Here is a 17,791-nt window from a genome sequence, read left to right on the forward strand (position 1 = left end):
GGGGAGCAGTTGGGGGTTCGGTGCCTTGCTCAAGGGTACCTCAGTCATGGTATTGAAGGTGGGAGAGAGTGCTGTACATTCACTCCCCCCACCTACAAGCCCTGCCGGTACGAGACTCGAACCCACAACCTTTGGGTTATGAGTCCGACTCTCTAACCATTAGGCCACGACTTCCCCTTAAAGATATTTTAAAGACTGTTTAAAAGACTGTTTAAAAGGCAAAAGATATTTTAAAGACTGTTTCAGCTTTGAAGACTGTTTTTGTAGCTTGAAACTTATGGGCCTCACTGACTTTCACTGTAAAAAGTGATATCCTGCTATTGTTACCTTAAAGAGTTATCTAATTGAACCCATCAAATTTAGTGTTGTTTGTATGTGTGTAGTTTGTATGTAAATGTATGTATATATGTATATAAAGTGATAATATGTTTGACTTCAATAAAACCAGTTAATTTAGATGTTACTGTTTTTAGGTTACCATTTTTTGTGCATGTATACAAACAGCTGAAACATCCTTCAAAATGTCTTCTTTTGAATTCCTCAAAATAGTGATTCTAAAAGAGTGTTTTCATATTGATTCAAGAGCAGAAAAATGTTGAGTTCCCCAAAGAACTTTCTTTAAAAAAATATAAATAAAAATAAAACAGTTGAGAAAAGTTTTTTTTTTAAAGAAAAAATTATTTCTTAGTGTGAAGAATATTTTAATAATCTGAACCTCTTTTCACTATAAAGAAACTTTTGTGCAATGGAAAGGTGGATGTTAAAAGTTCTTCATGGAACCAATGATGCAAATCAAGAACCTTTAGTTTTACGTGTGCAGAAGAAAAGAAGTTGCACTGGTTTGGAACGACTTGAGGGTAATAATACATGACTAAATAATGACATCATTTTCATTTTGGGGTGAAGTGTCCCTTAAAAATGTATTGTTCTTTCATTTCTCAATGACTTTGTTCTAATAAGCAGCTTCATTCAGATACATTAAATTCATTTTTTGATTTGATTCGATTGAGTGCATTGTACAACTGAGCTCACTGAGTTCACTTAGCTGAGATTTGTGCACGCAAAGGATTTGCAGTGATTTTAAATTCCTTTTCTTTTGCCTGTGTCTTGCATCTGTCTTCATTCAAACTGATGGGTGATTTTGCCGCACTCTCACCTGTGTTGGGATCACTGTGCCTCTTTTTACCCTCGGCCTCCATGTAGGTGCTGAGAGCTCTGGAGAAGTGTTCGTCCACCACGCTGCTAATGTCCCCTTGGTAATAGGTGAAGAGGACACATCGTGAGCTCAGGTATTCTGCCTCCCTGACCTCTTTGTCCTTCCTAGCCTCCTCTACCTGTCCAGCTGAAGGATACGGTGATGGGGACGGACCCCCCGAGCTGGAACTTTTGGCAGAAACCAGGACACCCTCCGAGCAGCACGGGGCCCCCACGCTGTCCATCGGATCCCTACAGCGAGACGAGGGGCTTCTCAGACCAAGGGGTGCCTAAGAAAAAGAAGTAGCTGAAAGACATTGCGACACATTCTGTTTGTGTTTGTGTCCGTATTTATGTATGCTTGGGTGTATGTGCATGTATCTGACCGTGTAATTATGAATGTATGTGTAGGAGTGTATGACAGTTGCGATCATTTATAAAATATATATTTGACCAGGTAAGACCAGGGCTAGTTGTCATATTCTCAGTAACTATACAGTTGTGTGTCAAAAATCCTTACACCAAAGCTTGTTTTCTCTAGCAGTGGTTTTGTATGTTGGTTTCAAACATCTTGTTCTAAACTCTCTTAAATTAGAATTACTTTTTGTGAATCTTCAAAATTACACTATCATATTTTTTCCCCAAAATATTTGGTTGGATAAAAAACTTAAACACAATAAAGTTACACAAGTACACATTCAGTTACCACCTGTGTTGTGAAAGTTATTTTATATTTATTTTTGCAATTTATCAATCACAATATTCGTTGACCACAACACTTGTTTTTACACTTTTTACATTACCTGCAACATTTTTGCTATTTCATGAATTGATTTGTTGTTTCCTACTTTTTTACTGTTTAAATGTAGCTGAAAAATCCATGCAAACGGTTTAATATCACCTTGCCCCATGTAATGTAACAGCATGCCCCGCGCAAAAGGTCAACGTGTTCAATTAACTGCATCTTACTGAATTGTATTTCTATGTGATAACGGAAATGTTCGACTGCTTTAGATGGCCGAGAATCAAAGGTTTGTGCCGATACAGAACCTAAGAAATATTCACTTGAATGTGACAGCTTGCCCCGCTCTAACAGACCTCACACACAGAGCAAACACATTCGTGACATAAACATTAAAAAGTGTAAAACTGCACACTTGCATTTTTAATTTAATTATAGTTTAAATATGCATTTCCCATTTGCATTGCGCGAAAACCTGCTTACCGGTAAAGTGCTGATGAACGCTGAAGCTTTGTGCGCGTACGGTGCGTAATGACCATAAGCCGGGTACATAACATCCAGACAACTCATGATAACCCGCTCGCTCCTCTCGGCTCGCAGGCAGCGGAACTGTCGAGCTCTGTTTCACGTGCAGGAGCAGAGAAACGGCTAAGAAAAGTCAGGTAGGACCGTGCAACATCTCGGAGTCAGTAAGCAGAGCGCGCGGAGACTGATCGGTGGCACACGATGACGCGCACCTGACAGCTGAGCTCGCGGAACTGTGGTTTGGTTTATACCACAGAATGCGCCCAAGACAGAGCTTCACATGTCGACCCCTCCCACCCCACACCAAGACCCCCGACCACCCTCGAAAATGTAACTGCGTAATCCACACAATGCAGAGCATGTTTGGGCTACCGGTTTGGACTACCCATTCATCTATCATGATTGATGCCTAAAGCAATTACGTGATGGAATTGTAAACCCCCTTTTTGGATTAAATATGTGCAATATAAATACTTTGCATTCTTCCCCCCATAGCACAACTTTAAAATGTATACAGGCATGGCTGGTTGTAATTCTAAGTCAGTTTACATTTTAAGTAGCGTGTGTGTGTGTGTGTGTGTGTGTGTGTGTGTGTGTGTGTGTATGTGTATATATATATATATAAAACTATAAAATTATATTTATATATTTAAAATATACTTAATTAAAAAAAAATTTAATCATAAATTCCAATAATTTATTTTATTCCATTTAAATTCATTCAAAAAACATCATGTAGTAAACATCCTGTTAACTTGCTGTGCAGAAGAACATTGGTGGTATTTGGCTGATTCTCAGGGTGGCACAAGGGTGTGAGGTATAGAAATCTAGCTCGCGTTATCACCTTCAGTTAAACAAACACGAGGTCAGTCAGACACACATCCATTAATGTTGTCTCTGTTACACTATAGATTAATATTCCAAATCAAAACTGTTAATGCTCTCTTCAAGAAGGAACCTCCTCTAGATCCTGCTCTGTTAAATGTGTCAGATATTCTCCCAGATATTAATATGTTCACATTGGTCCTTGATTGCCAGGAGTTTTCTGACAGACATTCTAGAACGTTAAGAGAATCGTGTGGTATATTTGCAGAATTTCATCCAGCAGTGTTAAACAGAGAGGAATGTCTCTGAAGAGTTTGCTCAGGGTCGAACCGAGGAGATTTGTGCCAGAACTCTATGTCAGCTTCAACTGACCAATAAACTCTCTGTCTAATATAATTGGTTTCAGACCAACTCCTGCCATGTAAGGTGTCAGAAATATCAGTGCTTTTAAATAATATATACACCCTTGCATTATTTACTATTTACTATTATTTATTACAATATTTATTTTTATGTATTTATTTTAATATATATATTATTGGTATTAATATTTTGTATAGGGTTACTTCTATAATAATTATAATACTAATATAAAAGTAACCATATACAAGATATTATCGATTGTTTAAGCAGTTCCCATGTATATTCGCATATACATTACTAAAGTAAGCACTGGATATTTCCTGTGTATGATCAATTAAAAAAAAACACTTACAGTACTTCATGCAAATGCAACGTAATGATTTGTTTTAACACAGCCAATATACTCGCACTGTTATGGTGTACATTTACGGGAATGAGAGACATGGACACTTGAGACAAAGTTGGATCAAACTCCGCACTGCTGTCATGAGTACATGCTTAACTATTCCCTGTTGGAGGTCAGGAGGTCTGGGACCATTAACCTCTCATTTTACACACATTTAAAGACTTGTTATCTGAATGTGTTCTGCAGTCATGGACATGCTGTTGCCAATCTAATGTCTGTCTCGGCTAAAGCATACTGTGAAACTTTACTCGCACTGGTGTGGGGTTTTTTTTGGGATACAGGGGGAATGATGCAATACCACAGGGAAAGGGGTTGAGAGCTTCAGCGTGACGGACAGCTGCTCCTGATGACACGCAGCACAGAGTTTAAAACAGACTCTGCACTATGACCACATGTAGGATGAACCATTTATATTAATGGCCATGACCGACTGCTCTCTCTCTCTCTCTCTCTCTCTCTCTCTCTCTCTCTCTCTCTCTCTCTCTCAAAGTCTTCCCAGTAACACATATCACTCTCTCCCTCCTTTTTGGATCAGTAAGTCATTTGTCATTACTAAGAAAACAGGTTGTATGACTATATGTGTATGTGTGTGAGGTCTAGCCCAGTCTGTATCACAATCTCTGAGCCCCAGCGTATGACCCCCGATGTAGAGCTCTGAGTGACCAAACTAGGGAACAGAGGAGATGGACAGATGGCCCCCCTTCCCTTCACTTTCCTTCCAGCTCCATTTCTCTTTATTCCTGTTTCATTCTCTGTCCAGGCTCCTCTTCCTAAGACTGTATGTTTGTGTGTCTGTATTTGTGAACAAGCAGAAAATAAACATTGATTACATCATTATTTGGTTTAGACCCTTCATGCTAGACCAAATCTCCCAGTCATAAAACTAAACTGACAACTCAGTCAGGTGATCACAGGGGTTAAAATACCATGTAACATACAACATACTGCAGGATTGTGTAAATATATAAATATGTGCAATAAAAAAATAAATAATAACAAAACCATTGATAGTTTTTCATGTTCTTGTTCTGCAACATTTAAGTTAACAAGGAAAAAATTATCTGAACTCTGTGAACACATTCAGATTCTTGTACAGATAGTATTTTGTTACAAAATACTTTAAGGACGTTGATGTAATACAGTGTAACATGCTATACAAAAAAATTCTAAAACAATTTTAAATCAAATATTTATATTTTATAATTATTTAAAATGTTTTTATATACTTTTTCAAATTTATTTTTAAAATAAATCTTTCAAATATACTCTAACTTATACTTTCATATACATTTAAATCTTAAAATCTTGTTTTAAAAAATGAATGTAACACATTTTTTAATGATTTTAGTTTTAGTTATCTATAATTACCCTGACTGACATGTATCTGTGATGCAGGGAGCATTGTATTGCACAAGGTGGTTTATATTGCAAGTAAAAAACTAATAAAAAATGTAATTCCAAAAAATACATACAAAACGCTCTCCTTACTGCTAGCACACTTACTCATTTACATAGGGGGTCATATCCTGTGAGGGTCTGATTTTAAGCTAATCTGGCTCATCACCAAAGGGGTCAGGGCTGGTTACACACACACACACACACACACACACACAACAAGGTGTTACCACAACAAAGGCCACAAGCAGTCTGATTCTACACTATAATCAGGGCTCTAGAATGTTGGTTTAACTTTAGCCCCTAAACACTTAACTGTGTTACATGAGCTAAGAGCAGGAACTGAAGATGCTTGATTGTCATCTAAGATTATCTCAAGCTTAACAAATCTGCTTTCACACTGAACGAGATCATCCCTGCATGTCCAATTACAGTATGTTCGATTTTTCCCTTGCCGTGTCTTATCACAATTAAACTACTGCAATTAGATGAATTTGAGCTCGATTTGGGGTTCAGTATGACTCCTTAAGCAAGGCCATTCTTTGCTTTGGAAAGGCCAGCATTGTTTGTAAAACCATAGGATCATTATTTTATTTATTTAATTTTAGCGTTTTATTTTATTCCTTTATTTCGTATTATTTTTATTATTTTACTTAATTTTTTATTTTATGTTATTTTTAATGAAGGGGAAAATATGAATTATAATCTTTAACACAATAAACCTTTTATTGACTTTTAACTCAAAGGATCATATTTGATTATTATTTATATATATATATATATATATATTTTTTTTTTTTTTTTTTAGCAGGGGAATAGATGAATTACCATATAGATTAATTACTATCTTTAAAATTAATTATATAATATAATATTATATTAATTATATTATTATATATGAAACAAAGCTGGCCAGTTTTACACTTAATTGTCCCCAACAAATGCACTGTCCTCCTCTCTCTCGGTAGCCTTTTTCTCCATCAAATGGGGATACTTTCTCCTTGGGCCTGTTTATTAAAAGCTAACCCACTCAGTATGGATAGTACGTGAACAAGCAACATGGCTGAAGTAACTGACGGGTGCTACATTCCCTCTTTGGCAGCCTGGAGTGTCCCAGCGATGTAGACAAGCAGCTGATGTCATCCTCGGTGTATATGTGTGCGTGTTTGTAAAGGGCTAGCAGGAGATTGTCACCCTGCTGTTGAACATTCCTGTCCCACAAGCAAAGGAGGGCACTACTGTCCCCAGAGAACGGAAGAAAGAAAGAAAGAAAGAAAGAAAGAAAGAAAGAAAGAAAGAAAGAAAGAAAGAAAAAAAGAAAGAAAGAAAGAAACTGAACTGATTGAAGTGGAGATGCGGTTACAAAGCTGTAGCGTCACATGCTCCAACAGCGATGATTTACTCGGCTGCAGTCAGATGGTGTTGGTGCCTCAGAATGCCAGGAACACAGATGAGTTCATTCTGCATGCTATAAGACAATCACATGCACAATTCATGTTAAAGGGCAGTTCCACCAAATGTTTCAGTGCTCTCCAATACTTCATTGTGGCTTTTTGCTTCCCGCAATGTTCCCTGAATTTACCTGAAACACTTTTAGTTTTGTTTTTAAATATTTCTCTTTTTTTATTATTTCTGTTACAATCTGGAATCAATTTTTTACATGCACTTGGATCAGTTCAGCATAAATATGTTGTTATGTAGTCTATTTAGGGAATTCTGTTTTACTGGTTCTACATGAATGTGCTGCTGTATTGCTTTGAATTGTGGGAATTCTTCCTTGTTGCCATTTCATATTCAAAGTGATTTATTCAGTGGTGACATCATAGAGTTCACAGCTATTTTTATTGGCCAGTAAACTGACAGATCTGCCCTCAGTTACAACAGCTAGCCAATCAGAAAAGGTCTAGGGGAAAAAATGCTTTATACAGGTAATCAACCAGGCTTCCACATGGAAAATCTATGTAAAATTATACAAGAATATACAAATGACTTTAGAATCAAGTGTCTGTAATTGTTGACTATTTTATTCTGTAAAATAAAACCTGTCTCCATGCTAACAAGGTCATTGCCCTACCAACTGCACAACTCAAACCAAATACTTTATCCAATCGTTTTCCATCTCTTATTTCTCACAGGACTCTGGAACTGAGAGGACACTAACGTCACCCCTGTGCAATCTCAGTGCGGGACACTCTACTCAGATCAGTGCCATCCATTTTAAATATAAAATTCACCCGTCATTGACCTGTCACATGCAGCAGTGCAGAGCTGTTATGACATCACAGACAGATGTTGGAATTTTTACATCTTCAACAAATTATAGAATGTGTGGTCTTTTCTTTGAAATTATGTAAATGTGGGGGAAAGTGTTTTTTTCTTTATTATGAGAGTTTAAAAACAAGACCCTGTGAAATATATCCACTATTCACAAACATCAGTAATATAATGCATTTAGTGTCCTTTTTACAGTGCAGTTATAGATTTAATTACTGAGTAATATTAATTATGGGTTAGGATCAGGGTTTGGTTTAGGATTTGTTGCATATAATTATTCATAATTTACTGTTATTACTATAGTAAGTACATCTAATGTGCAATAAGGAAGGACAAGTGTTACTGAAAATTTGTATCAGAACATTGTGCCAGGAATCGCAAATGTGACTAAAAATGACATGAATGTGTCATTGTGAAACTAACAACTGCCCTTTTCTTCCTTTTTTCATGGTCATTAAGTTTCAGTTAATGGGACCCATGTCTCCTATCTACAACAAACCCTAAAATCTGACAAAGACATTTCACTTTTTCTTCAGTTCTAAAAATAAAAGATAAAAAAGTTTAAGTATAACTAATTGTATAACTGAACACATCCTTCCACAACATTCAAAGTATACACATCAAATGCTATATTAAAACAAAATGAACCAGAAAGCTAATTACTTACACTATAAGGAATTCATTAGACCACACGCCGTTTTTCCATCAGAGTAATCTATATCTGACACTGGGCTTTAAAAGCAAGTAACAGGCCAAGACTGAAGCTTGAAAGGTTATAGAGCACAGGTCTCACATCTTTTAAATAAATTACAAGGTGAGATAGAGCTACTAATGAGTTGTTCTGACACAGTCTGAGACTCACAAATTGGATCAATACACATTCAGTAAACAGTATAGACACCATCTTAATTGGTCGTTCATTCATGTCATTCCTTGCAGGTTTTAACAGGTTCATGTGCATGTGTGTGTGTGTGTGTGTGTGTGTGTGTGTGCAAGAGAGATCACTGACTAAGTGATCTGCCTTGTGCATATGTTTATTATTATTAGTGGTATATTTAGCATTATTTTGTTGGCTTCCGCTGATATAAAGAAGAAATTAGTCGGTAAGACTTCAGAATAGGTCTCATTAGTTACTGTTATTTAATGCATTAAATAACATTAACAGTGAGCAGTACAGTTGTTACAGTATTTAGGCTATTAATCTTTTTTAATGTTAATAAAACACAACTGTTCCTTTTTTTTGTTCATGTGCAGGTCACAGGCTCAGTTCTTTAAATGATATTATGAAATACAACGTTTGATTTAAAAAAATGTATTAGCAAAAAAGTGTTATTCGATTTTATTATATTTGTGAATTATTTTCTAATTTTACTCAGCTTTTTTATTTTACGCTTGTATTTTTACTATATGTTTACTCACTGTTTTTATTCATCTAGTTTGCACTGCTTTAATAGTACAGTTGTACAGTTTTTGTAAAAATTGAGAACGAGAGAGAGGTTAGGCAGCTATTGTTATTGTTATTGATTTCTCACATTTTAAAGATTATCAATAATTATTTTTTTCCGATCTGCAGTCTAATAAAAGTTAAGAAAATTAGCCTATAGATCTATAGCCTACAGGATAATTTCATTATTTCTTAACTTTTAACTTCTTCTTAAAATTTTTTATGAAGAATTTGAAATCAGCTTCATAACAAATAGGCTAGGCTAATGAATTTTCGTCATAAGCAATATACAAACATAATGAATACCCTAGCTATTCTATCAAATGAAATTTTCATTAAAAAAAATCATAAATCACAAATAATCCTAGGCTAAAATCTGTAGTCTTTGATCGTTAGTTTGACATGTTCACCGACAGCCGATTAATGGCCGTTGTGATCAAATTTGACCTCTGACGAAATTCTGGCAGTGTCAGAAGATTTGGCGCACAGTCCTGCAGTGTGACTTCTCCTACGACGAACGTCAAACTGTCTTCATTTTTCAAGACAAGCCTTAATCAGAATTAATGCTAGAGATTTCTTCTAACCGCATAAACTCCGGCGCTCTCATCCTCCGCTCACGAAATTCATAAAATACGTTGCCTTTGCTATGATAAACACCGGTTGCGCTGCTGTTTTCATGTGGGTGTGTAGTGCTGCTTACACTATTCTTCTTAAATAGAAGTCATTCTATTTAATGCCGCCATTCATATACTTTTAATGATAGCCAACATTACAGCCCTGCGTGCAATGCAGCTCGCAGTCACTGGACATGTATGGGTTGATAATGTAAAACTCCAGACAAGTTTTCTTGCACGCACCCATTTTTTACACGTCTTGACTGTCGTACAGTCTGACATTAAAAACAACTGAGATCCCACAGTGTGACATGATCATCATGTTCGTACAGTCTGACAAGTACAATCCTAAAGGACTTTTTAAAAATTGCATAGTGTGAGCCTGGCTTAAGACGTGTGATTAATCAGCCCGATCTCACAATTCGTATGAATTTGTACGAATGACCTACACCTAACCCCGCCCCTAAACCTACCCGTCACTGGGGTCTAGACAAATCGTACAAAATCATTAGAGTGAAGTCGTACGAATTCGTACGAATTAGCCATCTCGTAAAATACGTAGGAATTGGTTGCGATAGAGCGTTGGATTAATCCGTATCTAAAGCATCTACACCAAGAGAACCCATTATAATTAGTTGATGCGGTGACCACACGGGAAGTGGTGTGAGGCACAAATCTTCTACAGTAACTGATGCCTCCTTTTATCCCGAAGCTTTATAGTGACGTGACATGTGGCCAAGTATGGTTCCATACTCGGAATTAGTGCTCTGCGTTTATCCCATCCAAAGTGCACACACACAGCAGTGAACATACACACACCGTGAATACACACCCGGAGTAGTGGGCAGCCATTTTTTGCGCCCGGGGAGCAGTTGGGGGTTCAGTGCCTTGCTCAAGGGCACCTCAGTCATGGTATTGAAGGTGGAAGATCTCTAACCATTAGGCCATGACTTGAAACATGCAAACCTAAAAAAAACAGCGCGCAATAAGAAAGCAATTGCACGCTTTCGCGAGCTTCAGCAAATGCACATGATCACAGAAGCTTCCCAGCCGAAACAACCCCCCATGTGAAATTGAAATAATAACCCGTGATATAAGATTTTGGCCATATTGCCCATCTAAATCATTCATCCCACACTATAAACAGGCTTGTAGGTTACACTTCTTGTACTTCGTTTGGGCACCACAAGGTGTCACTGTGGCCTCAAAGCTTACTCCTCGCCTACTCTGGCTCGATTGCTATTCCTGAGGTAAAACACGCTCTCCTCATTACTAGGGCTGGGTAAAAAATATCGATATCTCGATATTAATCGATTCTCATTTTTACGGAACGATATCGATTCTTAAAGGGGTCATATGATGCGTTTTCAAGTTTTCCTTTCTCTTTGGAGTGTTACAAACTGATTGTGCATAGATAAGATCCCTGAAGTTGCAAAGACTAAAGTCTCAAAACCAAAGAGATATTCTTTATCAAAGTTAAGACTCTGCCACGCCCCCCTAAAACGGCTCGTTCTAACACGCCCCCACATATCTAGGTCACTATGTGGAAATATTAGCATAATGCCGCCCAAATGTGCACGCAAAGAAAGAAGGCGTGGTTTCAGTAACCGCAGTTAGTGTTGAAGCAGCCATGTCAGGGAGACGCTGGGTGTTTCTAGGCGAAAGCAAAAGCACTTTATTTGGCCTTCCAGAAGTAGATGCATTTAGGAATCTTTAAGATGACTTACAACAGAACAGCAATGCATTTTATGGACGACCGTTTCGTGAACCTAGGAGAGGAGGTCATTCTGACTTTGCTATGACAATCTGGCGCTTCTGAATCAGCTACTGTTTTGTTATTAGTTTAAGTATTTGCTATTGACTGTTCAAATGCGGAGTTTTGCGCATCGTGTGTGTGTGTGTGTGTGAGAGAGAGAGAGAGAGAGAGACCAGCTTCATCACTGTGCCTGTCACACTCTGTTCCCCTTTCCCACTGTCTTTACATTTATTTTGAAAGATGAAGCTCGACAATAAATGCTGTTTTGGCGCTGTTTAATGTGGAGTGACAGATCGCTGTAGCCTCAGTTCAACAGACGCAGCAGCGCGAGGCGCACGTGATGTGAACTGATCATCTCCTCCACATTAATACAAGTTTCAACACAAAATAACAATGACTAAATATCCGAAGTAAGTTAAAAGAAAGAGTACAACTTTACAATCTGTATCCTGTCTCATGTAATCGCTCAATCAATGTTTCAGACGCAAAGAGTCAATATAACGTCTTGTAAACAATGTCACGTAACGTCACATTTGCCTCAGAAAAAAAACATATTCGGTGACCATAATCTCATTAGTCGGATAGAAAAATAAACTGTAGAGAGGGGTATTTTGCTAAATATATGCACCACATAACATATTCATTATTATTTTTACTGTTCTAATGTTTAATTTATGTTTGAATAAATCCAACATTTTTTATGACAGCCATCATTTAAATTTTTATATTTAAAAAAAACGAATTGAAGTAGAAATATTATTATGTAATTGTAACTTTATTATTTTAAAAACTTAATTGTGTAATTTTAACAGTTGTATGCTATAGCTTACAAATCAGTTCATTTTAACCTTCAATATTATAGTAATGTAGTACCAACTGACTCTCATGTATATGTTACAGCATTAGTTGAGAGATTTTTTTTTCTTGAGAAAATTTGGCAAGTACTGTACCTGATATATATCCAAAATAATCGATACTGAATTGAATCGAATCGGTAATCGAATCGAATCGAATCGAAAGCTTGTGAATGAGAATCGAATCGAATCGTGAAATTTGTGTCAAAACCCAGCCCTACTCATTACCCTACGGACAAAGAAATGTATGAATAAATAAATGTAGAAATAAATGCATGTGGAAATAAATAAATAAATATGTAAATAAATACATAAATGTGAAAATAAATAAAAGTGGAAATATATAAATGTATAAATAAATAAAAGGAAAAAATACATAAATATGGGGAAAAATACATAAATAAGGAAATAAAATGTGTATATTTATGTATTTATTTATATTTGCTTTTTTTTACATTTCTTTGCACATTTATTTATTTCTAATTATGGCAGGGATGGCATTCCATATTGTATTGGCCAATGGACTGACTCATATCAATTTGCTGCATAATAATGACATCTAGTGGCCTACAAGTGACAGTGCAGATATTATTTCTACTGGGGCTCTCATGCAGTAGTTCATAAAACACAGCAAACAAATACAATATAAAGTCATTATATTAACACAAAAATGGGCAGGTTTTATTTATCTTTTTCTTAATTCCTGTTCATAACAAGATATAAATAAAGTAAGCACAGTGAGAGATAACTTACACAAGGGTGTCAATTTTTTTTATATCAGATAAGTTGGATATTTTAGCCATTTTTTAAAATGTTGATGATAACATACCAAGCTCTTCAATTTCAGGATGATATTTTTAAACTGAGACAAACAAGCAAATACCACAGAATTCATCAAATCTACCCAATACATCCAGATGTGTTTGCAGTTGTTTTTTTTCTCATCAGAATGGTGTTTCTTCCTAGATGATGTTAAGGAATTGGCTTAATAATAATAATAATAATAATGGAGGAAGAAGAAGAAGAAAAACTAACAGGGGATTTAGAAAATTAACTTATATTATTTTTTATTTGTATATATTTTACAATTATGTATTATAAAGATTATATATGACTATATGTAATATATAATTTATTTTATGCCTAGCAACGCTGTGAGGAACGTGCATCTAAAACATGTTTATAAATGTATATAAAACATATGTTTTATAAATATTAGATATTAATGATCGGGATATAAAAACAATTTAGTGTATAAAAGGAAAAACACATTTTTATGCGTAGCACCGCAATAAAGAACGAGTACTACTACTAAAGCATATTTATAACTGTCTAAATATCAGATGGAGATTCCCCATCACACACCTATTCATCCTCCTCCTCCCAGCCGTAGGGTGGCGCTGTACCGCCGTGAATAAACGTGTGACGGCCGCTCGGCCATGTTGAAGTGTGGAGGAACTGCAGCCCGCCATTGTGTTTCTGATCTGCAGCTGTAGCGAGAGAGAGAGAGAGAGAGAGAGAGAGAGAAATAGAAATAGAGAAAGAGAGAAAGAGAGAGAGACGGGTGTAAAGACTCTAAAAACACACTCATTTCCCGTTGACTTTAACCCGCAAACAAACGCGCAGGCTCCGGGGAGAGAGAAATGTCAGCCAGCAGCCTTCTGGAGCAGGTAAACAGCGGCACTTTGTGAACATTGAGCAGAAGTGGCGTCGGAGCGGGGGTTTTTTTCTCTCTCGCAACGCGAGTTCAGGCCTGAGCTTCATATAAACCTTCATTTATTCTCCCTCTTTCCTCTCCAAACTCACTCCTTCATGAATCACCTGGACCCAATCCAGAGACCGAAAGGCCAAACAAACAAAGGTAGGTGAAGTGCTGCTGTGCTGTTATAAGTCTCGTGTTGGTGCTGCTGTTAGCAGGCCGAGTGTTCATACCGATTCCCTATTATTTCAACCGTTAAACCTTATTAAAACAATCCCACGCGGAATTAAAAGACAAATGGTCTTCTAGTAGAGAATCGGGTTGGTTTTAGTTTCTCATATGTAAGGGGAGCTTGTTTGGAGCCCACGCTAGTTAGCCGCCTAGCACAGTAGTGAGGCCGAGGTACAGCTGAACGCGTGACACTCAAGCACCTAAACACCCACCTACACTCTGCTTGAATGCTGTTTTGGGGCGTTTTCTTCCAGTTTAGTGCTGAAGATATCTCCCTTAAACTTAAAATCATCATCTGTAACGGTGGCCAAGAGGCGGGCGTCTAAACGCTGCCAAGAGGAACCTGTTGAGGGGATTTTCAGCACCACACTCAGTAGTGTATCAATCTTTCACATTCCAGTTGCGTGTTGAATCAGTGCATGTGACCACGTGGATAAGATGTGAGAGCTTTTTATTTATTTTTATTTTAGTCCATTTGCAATTAATAGAAGTGCTTTACTGACATTGTTTGGCTTACAGTATTAATTAAAGACACTATTAACAGGCACGAAGTGACAAAAGCTGGGGAAATAATAAAACGGGGCCAGTATAAGCTTAATAAAACGATTACTATATAATGTGTAAGTTAACTTCAATAGAATAAACATTAAACTTTGATATTTAAGACTACAGTGTTGGATTGACAATGAATAAACTAGTATGAAGCTCAGATTATTGGCTGATTTCTGATGTTCAAATAAATTTGGCTGTGATGAATGAACATCTGACACTTCAGTAAAATAAAGTGTCTGACTGAAAAGTTTGTCAGATTCTATTTTCTGTTTAAGATGAGATGCCTTCTGTTTGAGTCAAGCTATTTCTTAGAAATTTAAGTTGTGATATTCAGTGATTCATGTACATGTTGATCTCAGCAGCAGGTGCATTGATCTGATGGTGTGTTCAAGTCATGTCGAAAAGAAGTTGACCACCAAGGTCATAATTATGATTGGGAAACATGGGATTTTCTTTGAGCCTCAAGTTTTTGAGTTGAACATGGTAGACAATGGGTACAGCATCTGTGGCTAATGGTAAATTTGTTCATGTGTTTTTTTTTTTGTGCAATAAAACTAGCTAAGTTGTTTGTGCAATGTTGTTGTACTTCCTAAATTGATTTAAAAACATACCAAAACACACCTGGTGCACATTTAATTCATTTTGTAGAAGTAGAGTTAAAAAAAAACTAAAAACAAAACTATATTTTGTTGAAAGTTTAATAGGCATCTCGCGCCTACCAAAGGGATTTGAATACACTTGGCGTTGTAATTAGGACTTCCCAATTTATAAATACAAACATCCCTGAGGTACTTAAATGCACCATGACTTCTGGTTTTGTGCCTTGGGAAGCACCCATAAGCTGAAAAATTCCTGGATAAAACCTTTGGCCTAATATTACAACTATCGCGTCGCTTTTTTTTCTTCTTTTTTTTTTTTGAAAAAAAGACAAGTAAAAATAAACTGATTATGTTCTCTAACGTTCTGTATCTTTTGCTTTCCAGTGCAAAACGGAGCTGTTACCCAAAAGGATACTTTGAACGATGATGAGTTCGAGCCTTACCTGAACGCTCAGCCCAGACAGGTAGGTCTTGTTTCAGAGCTGAACAAAAGAAGGAACCCATAGAGACAAAGAGCAGGGCAATTGTTTTTGTTGCTTACTCTCTTGAGGATTGATTATGGCCTGTAATTGCATCCTGGTCTCTGGGCTTTGTTTTCTTATTAGGGTGTCACTATGGCACTCTATGCTGGAGCCAAAGACTGTATGAGAGTTGTTTAAAGAGGTGTGTGGACTTAGTTAAGTCATCCATCATACATATTGACATAGATATTTATTTGCTGTCTAAATTGTATTGCATGTTGATGAGTCATAGGAAATTGCGCAAAATGCAGAGCAGCTGTTTACCAGGAAGTGATGAAAGGTGATTAAAGAATGAAATAATTAGCAATAATTAAGTTTATGCTCCTGTGAAGACATTCTGTAATTTCATTCAAATGAAAAAATCTCCAATTTGTCAATCCTAATGCTAATACATGCTGAAATAATGGGTGTTCTGGCAAAGGATGTCTTCTGAGGAAAATGGGACACGGATGAATAAAGGGTCTAGTATTCACCCCGTCAAAGGAATGCTGGGATCTTTTGTGGGGAATCTGTGCCACTGTTGCCCTCACAAAGCTGATTGCTGGTGTTGAAAATATGAGCAGGCTGTGTGCCTGGAGGGGGGGGCCCGGTCCATGACCAGTCCCCTCCGATCAGGATCACAGAAAGCAGTATCTGCCGATACCGATCTTTTTAAAGTCTTGTTTTTATCATTTATAACTATTTATAGTGATACTCCAATCAGGATTTTTAGACATTTATTCAGGGCCTGAATTTCATTTTTGAAAATGGTGGGGGGGATTCCCTTCTTAGGCGACTCTTGTGAGGGGGGAAGCAGCACGGTCTGTGCTTTCACAGAAGAGTCCGCTACTGATCCATGGCTGTTTACCACAAACACATTTATCCATTATTTTGATTTCAAATCCAAACGTCGTCACTGAAAATGTTTTTTTCAGGGGGGGGCCCGGTCCATGACCAGTCCCAAACGATTTTCTCAAAGCTCTCTTCCCAGCACTCAACATGTCAGAGGAGGTCTTTTAGTACACAGTTTCAGTACACTATAGTTGGCAGTAGGGGTGCTCCGATCAGGATCACAGAAAGCAGTATCTGCCGATACCGATCTTTTTAAAGTCTTGTTTTTATCATTTATAACTATTTATAGTGATACTCCAATCAGGATTTTTAGACATTTATTCAGGGCCTGAATTTCATTTTTGAAAATGGTGGGGGGGATTCCCTTCTTAGGCGACTCTTGTGAGGGGGGAAGCAGCACGGTCTGTGCTTTCACAGAAGAGTCCGCTACTGATCCATGGCTGTTTACCACAAACACATTTATCCATTATTTTGATTTCAAATCCAAACATCGTCACTGAAAATGTTTTTTTCAGCATTGCAATTTTTATTTTTTTACACAGTACAGTAATACAATCTTTAACAGACATGTTTAAACAATAAATATAAGCAACACATTGTTCAATGCTTTTTACTTTTGCATTTACTTCTAGATTTATATATTAAGTTGTTCAAGCAAGTGGCAAAACATTTAAACTACTTTTCTTACGTTATCACAAACTTACCTTTGACAAATAGTCAGCTCTACTGCCTTTCCTTTTTTATTTAAATCTTTATTACAAGCAATCTATGCGGTTCATAAAGAACTTTGTTTTTCTACCTCCACAAGTGCCATCTATTATTGCCTTATTTAAAAGTGCTCTTTCACTTTAAACCTAGCCAAAAAGCCATATGTGTTGACTGTGAAACACAGTAGACTTTAATAATATGCACTTATGGTGTAATTACTACATTTTCGTGTCAATCCATGTTCATATTTACTGCAAA

The 17,791-nt window shown here is 36.8% G+C and overlaps 2 protein-coding genes across 2 annotated transcripts in view; one reads left to right on the forward strand and one right to left on the reverse strand.

The window, feature by feature from the left end:
* Positions 1-2,689, reverse strand: part of vgll2b (vestigial-like family member 2b) — a 9,446-nt gene extending 6,757 nt beyond the window's left edge. Inside the window, exons 1-2 of the mRNA XM_016269736.1 lie at positions 2,420-2,689; positions 1,157-1,484 (exon numbers count right to left, since the gene is read on the reverse strand). Coding sequence (XP_016125222.1) covers positions 1,157-1,484; positions 2,420-2,506 — 415 coding nt within the window. The 5' untranslated portion in view covers positions 2,507-2,689. The remainder of the gene's footprint in view (positions 1-1,156; positions 1,485-2,419) is intronic.
* Positions 2,690-13,786: 11,097 nt separating this feature from the next.
* ythdf2 (YTH N6-methyladenosine RNA binding protein F2) overlaps positions 13,787-17,791 on the forward strand; it is a 12,249-nt gene continuing 8,244 nt past the window's right edge. Inside the window, exons 1-3 of the mRNA XM_016268425.1 lie at positions 13,787-14,062; positions 14,229-14,253; positions 15,858-15,937. Of these exons, the coding sequence (XP_016123911.1) occupies positions 14,036-14,062; positions 14,229-14,253; positions 15,858-15,937 (132 nt within the window). The 5' untranslated portion in view covers positions 13,787-14,035. The remainder of the gene's footprint in view (positions 14,063-14,228; positions 14,254-15,857; positions 15,938-17,791) is intronic.

The sequence above is a fragment of the Sinocyclocheilus grahami genome, unplaced genomic scaffold (assembly GCF_001515645.1).
Source record: "Sinocyclocheilus grahami isolate Dianchi unplaced genomic scaffold, SAMN03320097.WGS_v1.1 scaffold4.1, whole genome shotgun sequence".
Lineage (NCBI taxonomy): Eukaryota > Metazoa > Chordata > Actinopteri > Cypriniformes > Cyprinidae > Sinocyclocheilus > Sinocyclocheilus grahami.